The following is a 22,178-nucleotide window of genomic DNA, read 5'->3' on the forward strand; positions in this document are numbered from 1 at the left end:
CCCTCAATTTCAGAATGTGCTACCAGGGAAGAAACAGAAAGAAACAATGCTGGCATTTAAAACATGACCTCTTAGCGTTTATGACGGATGCTCATTTCAGATGCATTAAAAGTTGATGAAATGTATTCATTTTAGAATCAGTGAGATAATGATCCTATTAACTCATGCAATGCCTTTGATACTTGCATGATTTGTGTGCATACGTGTTAAGCTGTGTCCAACTCTTCTGCAACCCTGTGGAGTGTGGCCCACCAGGCTCCTCTCTCTATGGGAGTTCCCAGGCAAGAATGCTGGAGTGGGTTGCAGTTTCCTTCTCCAGGGGATCTTCTGGACCCAAGGATGGGACCTATGTCTCCTGCATTGGCAGGTGGATTCTTTACCACTGAGCCACCTGGGAAGCCTAACAATTGCATTAAAAAAAAAAACACATTAAATAAAACAGAATATGTTTTTTTCCCAAAACCCCCCACATGTGTAGTGTTCTAGGCATGAAAACAGAAATTTCTAGATTCTTATACCCAAGAATATCTGGAAATTAACGCACTGTGTCGTTTATCTCAGAAGTGAGGGGCCGTCTGTAGCATAGGTTTGTTTCTAACGAGCGTATCTGTCCTATCACAAGTGTTTTCTACTTTGAAAAACAGAGCTATTATCAATCTCATTACAACTGATATTAACTTAGTACATTTTTATGCCTATTTTTAGACCTCTACAGGGATCTTGAAAGCTGTTCCAACCAGGGCATTGAGAATTACGGTGTTTCCATGACAACACTGAATGAAGTGTTCTTGAAATTAGAAGGAAGATCAGCTATTGATGAATCAGGTAATAAATAATTTTTAACTTGAAATTTCTCTTTCGGTGCTATATTTTGTCCTGAAAACACACTTGGAATGATGAAGTGACATGATTTTTGAGGTGTTATGATTCAATATGATCTTGGAAAAAGTTAGAGCAGATGAGAAGTCTATTTCTTGGTTTCTTCCCTCTTCTCTCAACACTGGTCTCATCTCTTGAATTCTGTATTTTGTCCCGGACATTTTACTAAGCCCATGGAACACAGCCGTGTACAGAGTAGGTCTTTATGCGGCAGACGTAAATATGCAGTATAGTGCGTTTTGAATGTAACTGCTATGGATAAAAGAAAATTAGAATTGTAAGTTGAAAGTCGTTTTCTTGACATATTTGAGGATATTATTTCACTATTGGCCTTCTCTGGTGGCTCAGTGGTAAAGGGTCCTCCTGCAATGCAGGAGGCCCGGGTCCGATCCCTGGGTCAGGAAGAAGCCCTGGAGAAGGGAATGGCAGCCCTCGGGAACTTCACTGCTGCCGTTGAACGGTTCGCTGCCAGGCTAGTTGTTACTCCTTGGAAAGCTCTCTGCCTTTCTTCTCTAGCTGCTCCAAGACGTTTCGTTTGTCTGGTTTGCCTTCATCCCTCTGGGTTTCGTCTTGCCTATGCTCTCGTCTTCTTTCCATTTTTGATTGATCAGGTGGGAAGTCTTATTTATATACTTGATAACTTTTTTAAGTGGTGTAATTCACTTTTAGGGAACATACATTCAAAGCATCTAGAGTTGGATCAATTTCGCTAGGCTTCTCTTCCAAAAGAGGTAACTTATCTAGTTTTCAGGCTTCCCTTTGTGGCTCAGATGGTAGAGAATCCAGCTGCAATGCAGGGGACCCGGGTTTGACCCCTGGGTTGGGAAGATCCACTGGAGAAGGGACTGGCAACCCACTGCAGTGTTCTTGCCAGGAGAATACTCCCAGGCTCACACGGACAGAGGAGCCTGGCGGGCTACAGTCCGCGGGGTCACGAAGAGTCAGACATGAATAAGCGATGTTCACTTACCTCGTTTTCAGCTATGGCTGTTACAAGTATTGTCTCAACCAATTTCCTATTCTTCTGTTCCTCATATTCCTTCATATTCCCCTTGGTCAAAAATACTAAGATAGTTTATCTCTGGCAATAGATTTTTCCAGGCTAAAGATGGATTTCTGTCCATTGTGTTCTCTGGAATGAATTCAGTCCTTTAAAGCTCTGGATACAGAGCTTTTTTTTTTTTCCAGAAAATACAAGATTTCCTTTTATTAAGTCATTATTTCTTGTTCCTGTATTGTTGTCTTTGTATCTTTTTATTCTTTTCCTATGTTCCTGTTTCCTTAGCAGTTTCTCTAGTGGTGCCCTGAATTAGATTATTTGCATCTTTGCCCAAGACTCTCTCCTCTGACAACAATTGTTGAAACGAAGATCCCAGGAAAGTCTAAATGATGCACGTTGGCATCACTGATTCAATGGACGTGAGTTTGAGCAAACTCCGAGAGACAGTGACGGACAGGGAGCCTGGTGTGCCGCAGCCCACGGGGTCGCGGAGAGTCGGATACGACTGAGCGACTGAACCACAGCAAACGGCTGTTTATAAATGGTTGCTTTCATCCTTTGTAGGACCTGGAGTTCGGGAGCAGTTGCAGAGTGGCAGGACCAATGCCACAGGCAGCCTTGCTGAGCCGGAACAGGTCGTGTCGTCCTTCAGTGAAGCAAACAGCTTGGTCAGCGGCCTGGCCCTCTGGAGGCAGCAGCTCTGTGCGGTAGCCAAAGTCCGCTTCCTGAAGTTGAAGAGCGAAAAGAGAGCCCTGCTCGCCATGTGAGTACCTGCGAGTTTCAGGCTCACGTGAGCCGTGCGCTGTCAACAGCATCAGGAGAGACGAGCTGCCGTGAGAGAAGCTCCCGCAGCTGCATCTGGCCTTTGTAACACAGAAGCCAGGGTTTCTTCAGCTTTTCATCTCATATTGGAGCGTGCTGTTGTGTCGCTAAGTTGAGCCCAGTTCTTCTGTGACCCCGTGGACAGAAGCCAGGCTCCTCTGCCCGGGGGATGTAGCCCGTCAACAGCACTGTGACAGCTTCCGGTGGGCAGTGAAGGGACTCAGCCACGCACACACACGTGTCCACTCTCCCCCAACTCCCCTCCCACCCAGGCTGCCAGGTAACCCTGAGCAGAGTCCCCTGTGCTGTACAGCGGGTCCTTGTTGGTTATCCATTGTAAACAGAGCAGTGTGCTCGTGTCCACCCCAAACAACCAAGCATCCCTCCCCTTCTTCCTCCCCTCTGGCAACCATAAGTTCACACAGAAATCAATTTTAATTGCTTTGGTGGATATGTAATTAAACCAGATAAAGTGTGGGATTTTTCTTTTAATTTTGACAGAATCTGCTCTGATCAAAGGGTTGAAGTAGTTTTTCAGAAGCTTGGAAGTCAGGCCCTAGGTTCTAAGGACTTGCCTCTTTCCCTAGAGCGGCTCTGTGGCTGTTTTTATTTTAGCACAAAATTCAAGTCATTTCCTGGAACTTACCTGTAGAGAGCTCCAGGCCGTTTGTTAAGTAATTCCTTGCATGAGTCCTCTCTCTACCCAGGACACATATTCATTAAAAAAATATTTGTGAGTACTCCTGCATAACACTCTCTGCTGAATGTCTTATCGAATAAACACTTATCGAATAAACCAGACATGAGATTTGGCTTTGGAGGGTGATTAGAAGTACACTAAAGAAGCATAACACAACACAGCCAGGAGATGGAGGCAGCCTAGATGTCCGTCAACAGATGAATGGATGAAGAAGCTGTGGTCCCTACATACGATGGAATATCACTCAGCCATAGACAGGAATGAATCTGAGGCTGTGCTAGCGAGGTGGATGAACTTAGGTCCTTTATGCAGAGTGAAGTAAGTCAAAAAGAGAAAAAGAGATACTGTCTATTAATGTATATGTATATCTATGGAAAACCTGTTCGCAGAGGAGGAATGGAGACACAGACATAGGAAGGAGAGGGCAAGATGAACTGAGAACAGCTCTGACACATACCCCCGCCGCGTGTGAGATAGAGAGCTGGTAGGAGCTGCTGCGTGACCCGGGGACCTCCGCCCGGTGCCCTGTGACAACCTAGCGGGGTGGGGTGGGGAGCGGGGAGAGGGAGGCTGCAGAGGGATAGGACCTGTGTATACTCATGGCTGCTTCACGGTGTTGTACAGCAGAAACCAACACAACATTGTAAAGCAATTATCTTCCAATTAAAAAAAAAGCGCAGGTGCACAGTTAGACAATGTCGTCAGCTGCAGCTCTGAAACTGAAGCTGCTCAGTCATGTCCGACTCTTTGTGATCCCATGGACTGTAGCCTACCAGGCTCCTCAGCCCATGGAATTTTCCAGACAAGAGTACTGGAGTGGGCTGCCATTTCCTTCACTGGTACAAGAGAAATGATGTCCAAATGGGGCTTCCCAAAGGAGAATCTTACATGAGGGAGAATTTGAATTTGGCGTAAGAAAATGGAGCATGCAGCTAAGGAAAGAAAGGAGGATGAAAAAGCCGGCAGAAAAAGCAGTTTGGAGCATGGAGATACGTGAGGAGAGAGGAAGAACTGGAATTAATTTCAGGTAGTTGACATCCTGCAGCACGGGATTTACGAAAGAGTAAGAATAATGTTGAAAATACACTAAATAGAGCTAAGGAGTTGGGCTTTATACAAAGTAAGGAACTAATGAGGCTCCTTTATTATCTTTGAATGGGTGATTGGTATAACTAGGACAGAATGCCAAGAAACGTAATTGCGCAAGCGTGCAAAAAGATCTGGAAACAGTAGGCACTGGAGACAAGGAAGAGAGACTTTGAGGGCAGTTGGAAAGAGGTCAGGAAAGGGCTCATTCAGGTCCAAATTTGCAAAGTAGGAGAGAGGTTTTGGAGGCAAGCAGTAATGAAGATATGATAAGCAGAAAATTTCAGCCATTCGGAAAAGGGACATAAGGGAGAGAAATAAGCAGAAACAGGCTGAAGTTCAAGCTTGAGCAAATGAGAAAACGTCATTTACAGAAACTGGGAACAGGAAGGGGAGGAGGTTCAGGCCGTAGGACGCCTGGGCGCTGGCCTCGTGCCAGCTTGCAGCGTTCCAGAAAAAATGGCAAGCAGGGCTGAAGCAGGACGAAGAAGCGGGCACTAGAGAGAGATTTCAGAGTCGTCCGCAGACGACTTCGTCAACTGGAAAGAAGTGTTCGGAGGTGGAGGGGAGGTGGTTTAGAGATGCAGGGAGACCCAGAACGGGCCCACACGAGCCACCTCACGTCAGAAGAGAGGCAGGAGCGTGGGAGCGCGTTCATGTGCTCACCAGTGTTCGTGACTTATTTCTATTTTCGCACTGTTACCTGCTTGAACTGGAAAATCTGCAATGGCTGCTGCAGATGAATTGTTCTCTTCTCCATTTCCTCCTTGCAGATTTCTGCTTTTCGGCATTACCTTTGGTCCTCAGCTTTTGGAGCATGTGTCCTATCGGTTACACCAAAAAAGCTATTCTTGGGGACTGTCTCCGAACATGTACTTCCTCTCCCCGGGACAACCACCTCGAGCCCCGCTGACCCGCTTACTGGTCATCAACAGAACAGGTGAACGTGGGGCTGGGCACACCGGCTCAATGCTGATTCGTGTTGAGAGACTCCCCTAGACCATAGGACCCACGAGGGGAAAAGGAGTTCTGTATGTTTTAGAAAGGTGTAGGTGAGGCCAAACAGGAAACGAATTCCAGAGTGAAAAATGCAAGGTAGGGAGTGTGTTTTTAAAAACACATTTTGCAAGTTTACTCAAACCCTAAAGCATGTTGCACACAGCAGCCCAGGGGAATTTAGGAAAGGGGTTACTGACTGGTTTCTGAGGTCGTCCTATAACATTTTTTAAGTACTATGCAGTTGTGAGCTTTGGAGAAAAGAAATATTTTCCACATTTCTAAGATGGAAGTTTAATATGGTCGAGGATTTGAACGTTAATTTTAAGTAGCAGTTGCACACAAACAGAAATGATAGGTAAATGCTTCAGCTGTAGGTAAAGTAAGTTTGACGTTTCCTTGACGCCAGAATGGATTTTAGTCCCACGGCATTGGTTCTGCCCTTGTAAGGAAATCCTTAAGCGTCCTTATTATGATATGCTTTGAGTGACATCATTTAGTGTTTTAAAAAATATTCCTTTTTGTGTTTTACTTCATTTTTGCTTCTTTTGATCTTGCCTGCATGATAGGGTCAAGCATTGATGACTTCATACATTCACTGAGGCACCAAAACATCGATTTAGAAGTGGACGCCTTTGGAACAAGAAATGGCCCCAATGAGTCATCGTACAACGGGGCCATCACTGTGACAGGAGATGGCAAGGTATGCCGGGCTCTGCCGCCCAGCTCATCGAGGACAGGCAGGAGCGTGGGGTTTGAACAATACATACCCACTGACACAAGCAGACGGGACAGTTCTCATTTTTAGAGGGTAATTCATTCTGCACATTCTTTATTTGTAAACTGAACGTATCACATCCTGAAACAAAGCCTACCGTTGTGTTTAAGTGAGGTTGCATTATGGAGTTTTATAGTGAGTGCTTAAAGTGAAAGTCACTCTCTCATGTCTAACTGTTTGCGACCCTACATGAAATTCTCCAGGCCAGAGTACTGGAGTGGGTAGCCTTTCCCTTCTCCTGGGGATCCTCCCAACCCAGGGATTGAACCCAGGTCTCCCGCATTGCAGGCAGATTCTTTACCAGCTGAGCCACAAGTGTTGCTGCTAAAAATCATATGATGTGTTTTGTTTTAGTTTAGGCATAAATAGTCACACAGCTAATGCTGTTGCAGTTGGTAGGGATCTAAATATTGAACTCCTTGCCGTATGTTGGGAGTTGATTGAATAATATGAGTGACTGTTCATGACACTCAGTGCTTTAGCCTTCCTGTGTTGTCCATAATTTGAAAGCTTTTCTACCATGTACTTTCATTAAATTTTATGTTTGCTTTCTGAGGACTTAGAATGCATATTTGCTATGCTTTAGGATCCCAGATTTTCAATAGCATGTAACACCAAAAGGCTGAATTGCTTTCCTGTACTCATGGACATCATTAGCAATGGGCTACTTGGAATGCTTAATTCTTCAGAACACATTCAGACGGACAGAAGCACGTATTCTGAGGTAAGCATAGTATTATCTCACTTTCGTAGGTCATGAGACTCTGATGCTGGGAGGGATTGGGGGCAGGAAGAGAAGGGGACGACAGAGGATGAGATGGCTGGATGGCATCACGGACTCGATGGACATGAGTCTGAGTGAACTCCGGGAGTTGGTGATGGACAGGGAGGCCTGGTGTGCTGCGATTCATGGGGTCGCAAAGAGTCGGACACGACTGAGCGACTGAACTGAACTGAACTGAGACGTTTTCAGGAAAATACTTGAAATGCTGAAATAACAGGGTAGTTTTTATGAACTTATTCTTGAATGTTTATGTTTTATATGCAACTAAATTACATATATATATGTACACACGTGTATACATACACATGCAATATTTAGCAATCATTTCAAAGCACTATAACTTTAATTGGATAACAAGGCCAATGAACAACAGAAATACAATTAACTGGGAAAAAATGATGCATTTTGGGCTTAGATCTGTTACCATCTGTGGCCCTCAGTAGTGGGACCTAGTTAAACAGCCAGCATCTTAAATCCCAGGCTTTGTGACCTTGTAACAACTGAACTTTTGTAGCTCTAGGTTCCACAATCCACCAAAAAGTGCAGATAAAAAGCTTATCCTGGGGCTTCCCTGGTGGCTCAGTGGGTAAGAATCTGCCTGCAATGCAGGAGACATGGGTTCGACCTCTGGTCTGGGAAGATCCCACAGGCCACAGAGCCACTGAGTCTGTGGCCACAAGTACTGAGCCTGTGCTTTAGAGCCGGGAGCTGCGAGCCCTGAGCCCACGCGCCCGAGCTCCACAGCAGAAGCCACCGCAGTGAGAAGCCCGTGCGCGGCAAACAGAGAGGCGCCCAGGCAGCAGCAAAGACCAGGCACAGCCACAGATAAAAGCAGACAGGGAGAATGATAAGGGAAGACCGAAACTCGATCACAAAGCTCCCTTAAGAAGGAAACAAGGCAGGAGGTGTTGGGGCTGGGTTGCTATAAAGACAAGTGACAGGGCACACGGAAAACCAGAGGCGCTCGGTAGCTGCACGTACTCTCATTATTGAGGTTAGTGCTGTTTTTCTTGGGAATTCTTCAAGTTTCCATTAAAGAATGTTCAGCTGTGACTAGACCAGGGACCGGCTGAATTAGAACTAGAAGACGCGCTTGTGTAAAACACGACTGGCCGGCCATGCTCGGATCCCGAGTCAGACGCGCACAGGGGGTGACGGTGTGCAGGTCCGCATCTGCGCGCCACCCCTTACGTCCCTCTCTGGTGAGTCGCCCTTTGCCTCCTTTAAATGACGCCTCGGGCATACTCTGTAGCTCACGGGTCACTTTCTGTTGTCAAAAACTACTCCAGTGCTGTCCAAAACCTCAAGTTCTTGTCCGGTTCAAAGACTTAGTCAGCAGCAGCCTTGCGGGCGCGGCCCGGGTGAGAGGCGCGCGTTCCTCCCCTTCAGCAGTCTACCCTCTTGGAGCCGAGAGGAGAGTGGCCTCGGTCTGGAGCACGCCTTGCCCCTCCTGAGTAAAATGCGGCGGGTGCTGGCCGTGTAGACGGACAAGGACGAGGTGCTGAGGGCTACCCGGCCGTCGGGCTGTGGCTGCCCCGGTCCCCTCTGCTCGCGTGGTGGCCCCCGCCGCGGGGACCTGTGTGGTGTCTAGGGGAGGGTTTAGCTTGGACCCCCAGCCCTCCTGGAGATGAAGACCCACTCAGCCTTGCAGAACAGAAGTCCTCGCGGGCTGCGGGAGAGACCTGCACACCATCCTGCTTCCGACGGGTTTTTACTGTTTAATGTGCCGTCGGTCAGGTAGCGGGACAACTGTGTCTCGTGGGTCTAGAACCTCTAAGTTAGGGTTTACCCCATAAAATTCAGCTACTTAAGAACACTTTGTAATATACAAATATAAGTAAAATATAACTTGCTTTCATTTCTTAGAATACATTTTAATGTTAAAATAGTTTAAATTTGCCGGTAATTTAAAATGTAAATAGTTTGAATTTACCAGTAATAAAGAAAATGCATTAATCTTCAAATAAATATTGTGAAACTTTAAAGAAGTTATATTTAGTAACAGTTTTATCACTGCAGTGTCTTAGTTTCGGCATTAAATTATGTGGTAACTTTAAAAAATGGGTTTACTACAAAATGTCTGCTACCTACCCGCCTAGCTGGCCTTGGGTACCTGTGCAGATAATTTCTCTTAGCGTGAACCCTGTCGACTCCTCCCCGCCCCCACTCCTGGTCTGCTTCAATTCTACAAGCCCATCTGCCTTGAGTCTAAGGCACAGAGCTCGCTTCCGACCCCACTCATGCCTTTAACCATCCATCAGAGTGTCCTGAAGGGTCCCCCACTGGCCACCGTGCATGCCCCCACCTGACCAACCACCCAACTGGCATCAGGAGTCTCCGTGGGCTCCTCCAGGCCGAGCTCTACACACCCTGCCCGCGGATCCACGTCCTCTAACACAGACAGAATGTGATGTTTATGAACCAAGTTTCGAGTGAGGGGTCAGCCATTGAGACTAATTGTGAATTTTCCATTCCCAAAGAGCATCCTTGGTTGCTCAGAGGGTAAAGAACCTGATGCAATGCAGGAGACCTGGGTTCGATCCCTGGGTCAGGAAGATCCCCTGGAGGAGGGCATGGCAACCCACTCCAGTATTCTTGCCTGAAGAATCCCATGGGTAGAGGAGCCTGGTGGGCTAGAGTTCATGGGGCGCAAATAGTCAGACATGACTGAGCGACTAACACACACTGAAGATATTCCAGATCTGGCAAGCCAGCAGGGGTGACCACAGGCAGAGATCAGAGACGCTGAGGCGGACCTGGGTGCACTTTCTTCCCCTTATCTCCGCATGTGCATCCCTATTCAGGCAGTGCTGACCTGCTGCAAGAGCTCAGAGGGGCCCTCCTTTTAGGAGGGGCTGAGAGAGTGTAAGCAGCTCTCAAGGCTCAGGGTCCCGACCTCAGACGATGAGCAAAGCAGTGAGGCAACCAGTCACCAATGAGAGCAAGGCTTCGAGCCAGACCCAAAGCCCTCTTTAACCTGTACAGGACTTTGAGTCACTTTAACTCAATGCTTTTATGTGGAGTGTGGGCTGACCATTTTTCTCCAAGCCCAGACACCTACCTACTCAATCATTCATACCCCCCGGCACTTTGAAGGCATTTGAGCTTTCTCAGTTGTGTTGAACGAGAGAAATGATTCCTCCTATATGTTGAGCTGAACTGACTTGGTCTCAGGTTCTGAACATAGCAGAGTAGCTCCCCTGTTGACAGCCCACAACCTCTGTCTATTAAAATGTCAGCCTCAATGCAGTCAGCGTAGAGCTGGGGAGAAGAGGTTGTGTGATTACGTCTCCCTTTGTTAACCATGGGAGTCTAGTCAGTTCATTCGATGCAATGGAGTTTGCTTCTTCGTGAATCAATCAGGATGCATGTTCAAATGTCCCAGCCGCTGTAACACACGACTAAAGAAGCAAAGTTGCAAACAGGACCTTGAGAAGTGCTCTGGGTAGTTAGACCGCTTCACGCATTGAAATGATTTGGTTTAGAGATAGTATAAATGACGTCTGTATCTGACCGCCGTCGGCTGACGTGTCCGGCATGATTTCAGGAGCACGAGTCTTACGAGCACGGGTACCTGGGCATGGCCTTCTTCTGGATCCCCGGGGTGGCCTGCTTCGCTCCGTACATCGCCATGGGCAGCATCGGTGACTACAAAGTAAGAGCAGCTATCTGGCCGCGCCCTGCTCCATGCCCTGTAACACCCACACGGAAAGAGTGAGACGGGACATATGCATGCAGACGACTGAGTCGCTCCGCCGCATGCCTGAAACCAACACGACATTGTCAATCAACTATACCCCTGTATAAAATAAACATTAATAAAAGCCGAGAAATAAGAAAAAATGCAACAAAAGGGATTAAGTAAAATTTCTCAAAGTTTCCTCCCTGAGGGAAAAAAAGTTTCCTATACTAAGTAGTAATGATAATAAAAAGCAAAAGTCCTTATTTGTTCTTTTATATTTTTTTATTGGAGTATAACCGCTTCACCACGTCGTGTTGGTTTCTGCTGTACAAGGTGATTCAGCCGTATGTACACATATATCCCCTCCTTCCTGAACCTCCCCCTCCCCACACAACCCCTCTCCTCTCCCCCCCCACCCTCCCCCACCCCTCCCCCCCACCCCTCCCCCCCCACCACCCCTCCCCCCCCCCACCCCTCCCCCCACCCCTCCCCCCACCCCTCCCCCCCTCCCCTGGGTCACCCCAGAGCCCCGAGCTGAGCTCGGTGCGCCGCGCAGCAGCTCCCGCCGGCTCTCTGCCTCACACGGTAGCTATATGGGTCAGCGCTACTCTCCCAATTGCTCTGTTCTTAGCACCCCGCGACCCCGCCCCCATCTTATGACCACGCACGTATACGTGCATCGTGCACCTAATTTAAACAATGCTTGAAACAATGGAGGGTCAACCATTTGAATAAAAGCTTGGCGAATATACGGAAGACGCTATTTGCCTTCAATGAGAGACCTCAGGAAGGGTAGCTCAGAAGGTACCATTAGCTGGCTGGGAACCGCGGATTCTGTCTGGCGGGTTCTACTTCCCTGCTGACACCATCCCCCGTTCCAGACCGGAGGCGAGGTTCTCCGGTGTAACAGCCCTAAGCAATGCACCAGAGTACTTTGGCTTATTGCTGGAAAAGAGTGTCCCATTAAAGCTTCTTTTTGCGAAGATTCTATAAAAATGTCAGGAACCCACGATAGACTTCCTCTGCATCCACGGTGCTTCCGTGCCAAAGAAGTTCCCTCCTCGCGTTTCCACGTCCTTAGCGTCCTCCGCTGGGGTTCCCTCTGCACCGCTGAGCCTTGTGAAAGTTCAGCAGGTGCTGCTGGTGGACTCAAATCAATTTTCACTTACCCTGCTCTTAAACTATCCTTCTCTTGAGCAATTTCTCCCATAAGAAGCAAAGCAAGATGCCAATTATAAGTGTGCTGTTTACATTCGGCATAAAGCTTAAGAATCTTCCGGGAAATTGTGCACCTTCTTCTCTTGAAACTCTGTGCAGCTTGCAAAGCTCCACAGTGTCAGAGGCATCAGTAGCTTTACAAGAAAAGAATAAGAATCTTCTCACCGCCACAGTGCTGTGTAGATCCCTTCTTCCTAGAGACAAGCTGGCATACAGCATTATCAATGCCCCTGAAATAGGAACCCGGCAAGTCACAGTGTCATTTGCTAAATTAGCATAATATATAAGAGAGACATAGAAACGAATGCTTTTGGGCTGCATATTTGCGATTTCTCCAGCCTAAACTATTCAAAAACTTTTGACGATTCTTCTGCTTCTTTATCAGAAAAAAGTTCACTCCCAGCTGCGGATTTCAGGCCTCTACCCTTCCGCTTACTGGTTTGGGCAGGCGCTGGTGGATGTTCCCCTGTACCTCTCGATCCTCCTTCTAATGCAAATAATGGATTACATTTTTAGTCCAGATGAGTTTGTGTTTATCATTCAAAACCTGGCAGTTCAGGTAAGTGGCAAAAGTTATCAAAAGGCTTTCCTAGACTGCTTTTCATGAATGCAGTTACATTATTCATCTTCAACCAAAGAACGTCCCATTCTGTTTGTTATAGCTTAGTTCTGGAAAGCTGACTTTAAGTTGTTGTTCAGTCCCTAAGTCGTGTCCAACTCTTTGCAACCCCATGGACTGCAGCATGCAAGGCTTCCCTGTCCTTCATTATCTCCAGGAGTTTGCTTAGATTCATGTCCATTGAGTCAGGGATACCATCCAACCATCTCATCCTCTGTCGTCCCCTTCTCCTGCCTTCAATCTTTCCCAGCATCAGGATTTTTTCCAATGAGTCAACCCTTCACATCAGGTCGCCCAAGTATTAGAGCTTCAGCAACAGTCCTTCCAGGGAATATTCAGGGTTGATTTCATTTAGGATGGACTGGTTTGATCTCCTTGTGTCCTAGGGTTTAAAAATAAATTTGTATTTAGATAGCATTTACCTTAGGTGACTGTAATATTTCTATTTTCAGACCCTGTGTATAATTGGCTATGTCTCATCTCTTGTTTTCTTGACATATGTGATTTCATTCATCTTTCGCCATGGGAGGAAAAATAGTGGCATTTGGTCATTCTTCTTCTTACTTGTAAGTATGTATATGGTGCGTGTGATTTTATTTTTAAACTATTTTTAATAATTCTGAGAATATATATTTCAATCTTTGTAGTAAGCATGGTGGTAAATTAATATTGCTTTCAGGATGTTATACTTTGGTGAAACTATGCTCTTTTTATTTTAGGTCACCCTCTTCGCCATTATTGCTAGTTATCTGAATGAACACGGATTCCTAGGGCTGTTTCTCTGCACCATATTAATACCACCCTTCACACTGATTGGTGTTCTACTCATTTTTTCTGAGGTGAGTAATTTCACGTCTGTTCTGGGATCATGAAATTTGCTGTCGTTGGAGAAAACCTTGGATATGATACAATGTATGTAGAGCCCTCAGCCGGTCAGCGTTCGATGCCTGTCTTCAGAAGGTCACTTCACTTCCCACAGGCGAGGGTCACAGTCTCCAGGAGGAAGCCCCGCCATGCTTTATCAAGGTCAGAGGCAAAGGCTCGGTGGTGGAATTTTGCAGTTCTCTTGATCACTCACACCTGGGGGCAAAGGACCTACTGGGAGGTGCCAGAGATGCCCTTTTTCTACTCATTCCGGACACATGAAGTTTAAGTTTCCTAAGGGATGTGCAGTGGGAAATGGCGAGTGGTCACTTGACATAGGAGCCTAAAATTCAGTGTGTGCGTTCAAAACAAAAGCTGAACCCCTGAGATTCACATGCTTATGAGTGATGTTTAAAGCCACAGGACTAGCTTGTATAATCTACAGAGTAAGCATTAATAGATTGAAAAGAAGATGAAGCATTTGACTTTGAACTACAAACTTTAAAGATTGGGAAGAGGACTCCACAAACCAGTTTAAGAAGGAGCCTGTGAGGGAGGAGAAAAAAAGGAGATTTGTGCACCAGAATCTCATCTCTGAAACCCCCTGAACACTTGGGATAAATAAGGATGTGTGTCGGATGGCAACAAAGCATGCTTCAAGAAGGACGGAGGGAGTCATCTAGTGAGCGGTCTAGAAAGATGATAATTGAGAAGAAACTGCTGGGCTGGACCAGATTAGAGTCCTTGGTGATGTTCACAAGACAGGTGTCAGTGGAAGGGTGGACACGAAAGCTCAGAAGGAGCGAGCTTAGTGCAGAATGCAGAGTGAAGAGCTAGTGAGGTGGTTATAGACGCATAGTTCTAGGAGCTTTGCTAAAACGAGCACCAGTGAGATGGAAGCGTGGATGAGCGAGAATAGATTTAGGTTTAAGAAAGGAGATGCTGTGCTGCTTTGAGAGAAATTTTAGATGGAAGCCAAGTCCTTGACGATCTGGGAAAAGATGGCATAGAGAGCACAAGCTGCCGGGGGTGGGAGGGGTCCCGTCGCTAAAGCTGGAGTCTTCCAGACGCAGATGGAGAGGATGGACGTGTGCACCCAGGGCGGGGCTGTGGGACGAGAAGGGTGAGGCAAGTCGAGAGAGTAGCGTTGACAACGTACACACCAGTGCGTGTAGGACAGCGAGCTGGCGGGAAGCTGCTGTGTAGCACAGGACGGCGGCTCAGCGCCCTGTGATGACCTAGAGGGTGGGCTGGGGAGGGGGGCAGTTCAACAGGGAGCAGAGGTATGCATATTCGCGTAACTGATTCGCTCCATTGGCCAGCAGAAACCAACACAACGTTGGAAAGAGATTGTACTGATCTTGGCCCGGTCCAATTTAAAAAAAGATGCCACAGGAAAAAAAAAGATCATGACCAGAGCATATGGAAACTGAAATGTTCTCCTTTCTTAGGAGAAAGGGTACATTGTCATCTGAGTGAAGCGAAGGGAGGTCTTGGGACTTTGAAGGTAGAAGAAAGATGTGAAAAATTGTTTCAGAGGGCAGGTCAGCAGAACGGAGACAGCAGTAGAGGACCCCCCACCCCAACCCTACTTTTAAGTGAAGTCAGCAGTTGTTTCTGTAATCTTGTCTGCTGCTCCTGTGTAACTCAGGAGAAGCGGAGAGTTAGGTTTGACCAGGGATAGGGTTTTGCCAGATGAGTTGATGAAGCAAAGGGTCAGAGGCAGCGTTTCTGTATAAAGAGGGGTCAGGACAACGGACCGTGGCGTCTAAGCTCGGGAATGAGGAAAGGGAGGAGACGAGGGGGTCTGTGGACAGAGGAGTGGTGGGTGGAGCGTCACCAACTCCAAGTTATAGAGAAAGGATGCTCGGAATAAAACTGGTGGCAGACAGGGCAAAGACCAGGGGGCCTGAAGTCGATTTTGGATATGACCCAGTCCTTGGACCTGAGCAAGATGACGTCAGGATCCTGGCAGGTCATCCAATATGAAAACAATCATCTTAGACGCTGGATGGCTGTGGTGGTTAGAGATTTACTACATCGGATTAAAGATGCTCAGAAAAGAAGTCTTGGGAGATACAGCTTGAGAAACAAAACAGATCCTTTGGCCCTCATTCACAAAAGAGTTGGGAGACCTTTTAAATAGTCCTGATGAAAACCACGCCTTTGAGTGTGTGCAGGTGAAAGGCCAGGTGAAGAACTTTGTCTCCTGGCCGAGGGACGGTCACAGGCGTCCTCCAGAGCAGGGCAGCGGGTGGCGGGGCAGCGCGCCGGCTCTATAGCTCAGGCGTGGCGAGAAAAGCAGCAGGCCGGGGGCAAGTCCAGGCACGTCTTGCCCTTGGCTTCAGTGGGTCCCACAACACCAGGTTTCCGCCAGCAGAGCAAATCCTGCTCACCCCTGCCCAGACGCACCTGAGCTACAGCCAAACTCAGGTTAGCAGGTAGGTCGCCAAGTGACCTTGGAAGCAAGGAAGGCGCAGTTAGGAACTGACTCTTACTTGATGCAGAAGAGGACTCAGGTAGATGAGCCACTTAACGGGCATCATTTTTTGTGGGAAGAGATTCACACAGAGGTCAAGGTGCATGTAAACACCCCTTTCTCTTCCTTTCACAGATTTCTCCCGACTCGGTGGATTACCTGGGGGCTTCAGAACAGCAGGTTGCATTTCTGACCTTGCTGATCGTAAGAAGATGCTTTCATTTAAATGTTCTTGCCTGAGGGGACAGCTTTGTATGCTCTATGTTAAATGAACAGTTTTGATTTCGCCACTTCAGTTTTAATTCCTCACTTCCGGCATCTGGCCACTGGTTAACACTCATCTCCTGATACTGAGTGGGAAGCCCGAACTCTCAGTAGTGTCGGTAGTGCTAGTATCAACGCATTACTATTTCTTTTCTTACAACAATTTAATTCATTTACTTAAAAATAAACAGAGAAGCCTGCATGGGCTCTCTCTGGTTGCAGAGAGCTGGGCCGCGCTCTAGCTGGGCCGCGTGGCCTCCTCGCTGCCCCGGCTTCTCTCGTGGACCACGGGCTCAGGGTGCTCAGGACTGTGTAGCTGCGGCTCCCGGGCTCAGTTGCCCTGTGGCGCGTGGGATCTTCCCAAATCGGGGATCGAACCCACGTCCCCTGCACTGGCCAGCCGATTCCTCAGCACTGAGTCACCAGGGAAGCCCAGCTTACTATTTCTGTCATGATCTCTCAAGCACAGTAACACAGACTAGGGGAGCTTCGTAAAATATTAACTGTAGTATCTTTCAATCTTGTGAAAATGTTATGAATCCTTAAAAACCTTGAACATGATCAAGCTCCTTAAATCAGTTCCAGTGTGGAAGTTGCTTTTATATTGATGCTCACTGCGATTGTCTTTCTCTCCCCAGCCTTACCTTCATTTCTTCATTTTCCTCTTTATCTTACGATGTCTGGAAATGAAATTTAGGAAGAAACCAATGAGAAAGGATCCTGTGTTCAGGTTAAGAAAATTCAAATACTATTTCGAGTCTTATTTTAATACTCATTGTTTAAAGACATTTTAATACGTCTAATTAGTTGCACAGAAAGTCTTGTGTAAGGTTGTTTTGAAGGGACTGTGTAGAGTTGTTCAGTCACTCAGTCATGTCCGACCTTTGTGACCCCGTGGACTGCAGCACGCCAGGCTTCCCCGTCTATCACCAACTCCTGGGCGCATCTATGTAAGCAGCTGGATAAGTCTAGGCATCCAGGAAGGAGGAGTAGCTGAGCAAAAGGAGGAAAGTTGGAATAAACACCAGCTTCCTGCAGATTTGAGAAGGCCGCTGGAACTAACTTAGAGGCCTGTGGTGCAGGACCATGAAAACCTAACCTGAAGCTCGGTACTGAAGGGTCTTGGGTAGAGACGCTTAAGGAGGGTTTTGAAAGTTACACGATGGAAGATGAGGACAGATGTGCTTTGAAAACCTTGCCTTACTCAGAAGAGGAATCAAGCTCAAGTCCAGCTTAAGTGAGCAGAGTAGGAGGGGGCGGGGAGACAGCTCTGTTTTAGGGCATTGGCTGCCAGCGGAAGTTTGGGAGAGAGGGAGCAGCCGTAACCAGGGGTGTGGGACGATGGAGGAGAGAATTCGGTGGGTAGCAATCAGAAAAGGGTGATTCTGAAACACATTCCCAAGAAGCGACGGTGCTCAGTTACTGGTGAGTGCGAGTCCTGGGCTCTGAAGGTCATGCCTCCGATGATAAGCATTTTGGTCCACTGTTGCCCCAAAGCCTTCAGAATTCTGAAGTATCTGTGCTAAAATTATAGTTCCTAGGTTCCTTCCACGTGCAACCCTGCCTCAAAAGCCTTTTCCAGAGAAGTGCGGACTGTTTTATTATTTAAAAAGAAGTCGCGACCAGTAAGGAGCGTTACGCTCAGGCAGAAAGCCAGGATGATGTGAAAGCATCATCGATGGGAGCAAGGCTGTTTGAAAGGAGAACAGTGTCGACTGGAAACTTAGAGATTTTGCTGTGGATTCTTTACCAGCTGAGCCACAAGGAAAGCCCCACAGCTACTCAATCTGTCCAAATAATTGATCGCAGTACATGCAGAATTCACCACTTTGGTACACAGTTTTCAGCTGGAAACCTCTTAGATTCGCACTGTTTTGCTTGTAGAATTTCGCCAAGGAGCAGTGCTGTTTTTGCAAACCCAGAGAAACCCGAAGGAGAGGATGAAGACGTCCAGATGGAAAGAAGGAGAACAGCAGACGCCGTGGCCGCCCCGGACTCGGAGGAGGTAGAGCCGTGGAATCGCGCGTCGGATGCTTGACTCTGTAGGGGCAAGGGGGCCAGTGTGCAGTCTTACTTTTCCGAAAACACGCGAGGCTCTTTAGTTCTTACATGTGGAGCCCATCGTTTGACTTCTGTGAATATGCAGTGCCCACAAAGATGAGAGAACCGAGGAACACACACACTGAATTCTTCATGCCTTTTTCAGAGTCATAGTTTTGGCAAGTAAAGCTTATCATCACAGAACCAAAGCGAGGCTTTGTAAGTTTTCTACACTGAGTAAAGTTTACTGCAAGCAGTTCAGGGGAGATAGTTCATCTGAGGTGTGTGTGTGTTTGTGTGCCTGGGTGTGTCTGTGTGTCTCTGTGTATATTTGTGTGCGTGAACACACATCTTCACAGACCTACTGGTTGAGTGGATGTCTCTATTCCAGTCTTCAGAGGAAGAGCAAGCAGGAATCATATGATACAGTACAGATGTCTTTTCCCTGAAGGAATGTATAAGACTGGGGGAGTTTGCTGGAAAATGGCCGTTTCTAGAGGGGAGGGCTGGTCTGACTCATGGTATCGAGCAGGAGAGATCTGGACCCGGGGAGGAGGGGACACACGCTCGTTTCACAGTGAGCATGAAGCTGCATCGGACTCCCCTTGCTTTTCCAGAAACCTGCCATTGTGGCCAGCTGTCTACGGAAGGAATATGCAGGCAGAAAGAGAAACTGTTTTGCCAAGAGGAAGAAAAAAGTAGCCATAAGAAATGTCTCCTTCTGCGTGAGAAAAGGTGGGAACCACTCATTCTGCTGGCAGAGCCATCTTGACCCGGGACCGTGAGGTCTCCTGAAAGGCCTGGGAGGGTCTGAATCTGGGGCCATCTGCAGAGGAACCCAGAGGGCAGCCAGCCCTCCTCCACAGGCTACAGCTGAGCCAGGCTATGGAAAATCTCAGCTATAATTATAATGGTGTTTCCTTGCATAGGAAGACAGTTCTGTTCCATTCAGACAGACACACAGAAAAGAGCAATGGTAAGAACAATGACCAAAAAGGAGGCGGTCCTTCTGTTAAGAAGGATGGACTTCTTTTTTAAGTGATATAATGAATTTTACAACAGGGATTAGTTCCCAGGAAGGAACCCCCTGGGGTACCGCAGTGCATCCTTCCTCACAAACAGCAGGCTTTGCAGCGTATTGGTTAAATGCCAAAAAAAAAAAAAAAAGCGCTTCAGATTCCAGCTCAATCTCAGATTGGCTGCATGACCTTGGTCATTTTCCTCTTCATTCTCTTTGCATCTCCGTTTCCTTGCCTGCAAAATGAAGCTAGTGGCAACACTCAGGCCTGTGTGTGAAGAAGAAGTGAAATAATGCCTGTGGCTTGGCACGCGGTGAGCCATGGAACAGCATTTGTGTGACTTGCATTGTAAGGTGAAATTCTGAGTGTACCTGTTTCCTTCAGGTGAAGTTATAGGGCTCTTGGGACACAACGGAGCAGGCAAAAGCACAGCCGTCAAGATGATAACCGGAGACGCGCGGCCAACCGCAGGGCAGGTCAGTGAACACGTGGAAATGCGCTAATCGGTGCTGCCCAGAGCAAACGTTTTCCAGTGGCCACAGGGGCCAATCTTAAAAATATATATCTGGTCCTTTCTTGTTAATCAGTGTGATTTATGCACTGAATGAAGAGGATTAATGAAAACTGTCTCCCCTTAATTCCGAAAACAGTTAGGCACTGAAGCCTACGTGTTATCTATACGATGCCTTTTACTGAGTGAAAAATAGACACATTCGCAGGAAACGTTTGGGAAAGTAAAGCTAAACAGTAGCTTTGTTCATGGTCTTTCTTTTCTTTCTTTCTTTTTTTTTTTTTTTAGTTATATATCCTGAGAACTTGTTGAACTGGACTGCCAAGATCCAGGATTTATTCAGAAAATAGAAATCTTAGATTAGTGAAAAACTTTCCAAGTTCCAAAGCAAAAAACCACAATAGTATATAAATACAGTGAGGTGCTATGTCTGGGCCAAGTTGTGGAAAGTAATGGACAGAGGACTGAAGTATTGCAACTTTGTCTTTTCCATTGTTCTTTTTAAAAATAATATTTATTTATTTATCTGCAATGGGTCTTAGTCACAGCATTGAACTGGGATTCAGGCACTGAACCTGCAGTTACAGGGCTCAATCCCAGGTTCAGCGATTGAACCTGGGCCCCCGCGTTAGGAGCACAGAGTCTCAGCCCCCAGGCCACCAAGGAAGTCCCACAGTGTCGCACATTTGCAGGGCAGACGCTGCTAGCACTGGTCAGAAGGTGAAGGCGGGAGGGCGCGCTCACCACGAGAAGCTGATGGCGCTCTTGGTCTCCCTCCCCCTCTCACTCCACGGCAGCCAGAGCGGTCCTTAGGAAAACGCAGAAGTGCTCATACCATCGCCCTCTTATAACCTCGCGGCTGGAGCGCGTGCAGAACCTTCACCGGGGCCGCAAAAGGCCCTGTAGGGTCTGGGCTCCGTTGATGACCCTGCCTCCAGCTAGCTTTCGGTGGTCTTCCCACTGCGAGACCCTCGGGTGTGCTCTCCCGGGGGCTGGAGTGCTCCGCCCTCGGCTCTTCAAGTGTCCGCTCATCTCCTTCTCGTCACTTTAAAATCCACGTCCCCAGAGGCCTTCCCCTGTGACCCTCGGGGCTAACACCTGTGTGGCCGTTCGGCGGGCGCCGCGACTCACCCGCGCGTGTGCTCGGCGGCATCTGGATTCACTCACGCGTGTGCTCGGCGGGCGCCGTGACTCACTCGCGCGTGTGCTCGGCGGGATCTGGATTCACTCACGCGTGTGCTCGGCGGGCTCACGCATGTGCTCGGCAGGCGCCGTGACTCACTTGAGCGTGTGCTCGGCGGGATCTGGATTCACTCACGCGTGTGCTGGGCGGGCTCACGCGTGTGCTCGGCGGGCGCCGTGACTCACCCCGCGTGTGCTCGGCGGGATCTGGATTCACTCGCGCGTGTGCTCGGCGGGCGCCGTGACTCACTCGCGCGTGTGCTCGCTGGTGTGCTTCCTGTTTCTCTGTCTAGACTGAAAGCCCTCGGAGGCCAGGTTAGCGAGGGCTCTCCTCCTCTGTCCTGGGCAGAGACGATACAGCCCCGACGTCAAGGGCTTGCCGACCCGGGGCAGGCCCCGGTTCCCACTCCCAGCTCTACCTCGAGCGGCCCCCTGCACGATTCCAACAAACGAGGCTCGTCTGTTTCCTCACGTGTGAAGCAGGCCTATCCAGCTAATGCCCCAGTCAGGTCGGGTGTTATTATTTTAAAATAATTTAAAACACAGAAAGTGTAAGCGCTGATAAACATACATACCTGTTATTATTATTATATGGCACCCTCTCTGGCTCGTAAAAAATTATAAATGCATGTATTAATAGATTCCTATGTGCCAGACTAGTGCTGAGAAGCTTCCATTTGCCTTAGCTCAGGATTTCTCAGGTTTGGCCCTGGGGACATGTTGGGGTTTGGGGGGCGAGGATGCTTGTTTTTGTTGTTTATCTTCTCTTTTTTTTAACTTAAAAAATGTCTTTTATTTCACATTGCCAATTAACAGTGTTGTGATAGTTCCAAGTGGACAGCTAAGGGACCCAGCCATGCACACACCTGTGTCCATTCTCCCCCAGACTCCCCTCCCACCCAGGCTGCTCCGTAACACTGAACAGTGTTCCCTGTGTTGGACAGCAGGTCCTTGCTGGTTATCCATTTTAAATAGAGCCACGTGTATGTGTCCATCCCAAACTCCCTAACTATCCCTTCCCCCAGCCCATCCCCCTGGCAACCATGAGTGTTTTTCTGCATCTGTGGGTCTGTTTCTGTTTATCAGTTCACTGCAGTCACTCAGTCGTGTCCGACTCTTTGTGACCCCATGGACTGCAGCACGTCAGGCCTCCCTGTCCATCACCAACTCCCCAAGTTTACTCAGACTCATTTCCATTGGGTCGGTGATTTCATCCAACCATCTCATCCTCTGTCGTCCCCTTCTCCCACCTTCA

General features: G+C 47.8%; 1 protein-coding gene across 1 annotated transcript in view; it reads left to right on the forward strand.

Moving 5' to 3' along the window:
- The window catches only part of LOC138414574 (ATP-binding cassette sub-family A member 9-like), a 55,134-nt gene that overhangs the window by 23,460 nt on the left and 9,496 nt on the right, over positions 1–22,178 (forward strand). Inside the window, exons 18-31 of the mRNA XM_069542247.1 lie at positions 706–825; positions 2,444–2,642; positions 5,261–5,427; positions 6,053–6,186; positions 6,848–6,985; positions 10,593–10,700; positions 12,331–12,504; positions 13,017–13,130; positions 13,284–13,403; positions 16,043–16,111; positions 16,810–16,901; positions 18,056–18,176; positions 18,829–18,946; positions 19,615–19,706. Coding sequence (XP_069398348.1) covers positions 706–825; positions 2,444–2,642; positions 5,261–5,427; positions 6,053–6,186; positions 6,848–6,985; positions 10,593–10,700; positions 12,331–12,504; positions 13,017–13,130; positions 13,284–13,403; positions 16,043–16,111; positions 16,810–16,901; positions 18,056–18,176; positions 18,829–18,946; positions 19,615–19,706 — 1,766 coding nt within the window. The remainder of the gene's footprint in view (positions 1–705; positions 826–2,443; positions 2,643–5,260; positions 5,428–6,052; positions 6,187–6,847; positions 6,986–10,592; positions 10,701–12,330; positions 12,505–13,016; positions 13,131–13,283; positions 13,404–16,042; positions 16,112–16,809; positions 16,902–18,055; positions 18,177–18,828; positions 18,947–19,614; positions 19,707–22,178) is intronic.

The sequence above is a fragment of the Ovis canadensis genome, chromosome 11 (genome assembly GCF_042477335.2).
Source record: "Ovis canadensis isolate MfBH-ARS-UI-01 breed Bighorn chromosome 11, ARS-UI_OviCan_v2, whole genome shotgun sequence".
NCBI lineage: Eukaryota > Metazoa > Chordata > Mammalia > Artiodactyla > Bovidae > Ovis > Ovis canadensis.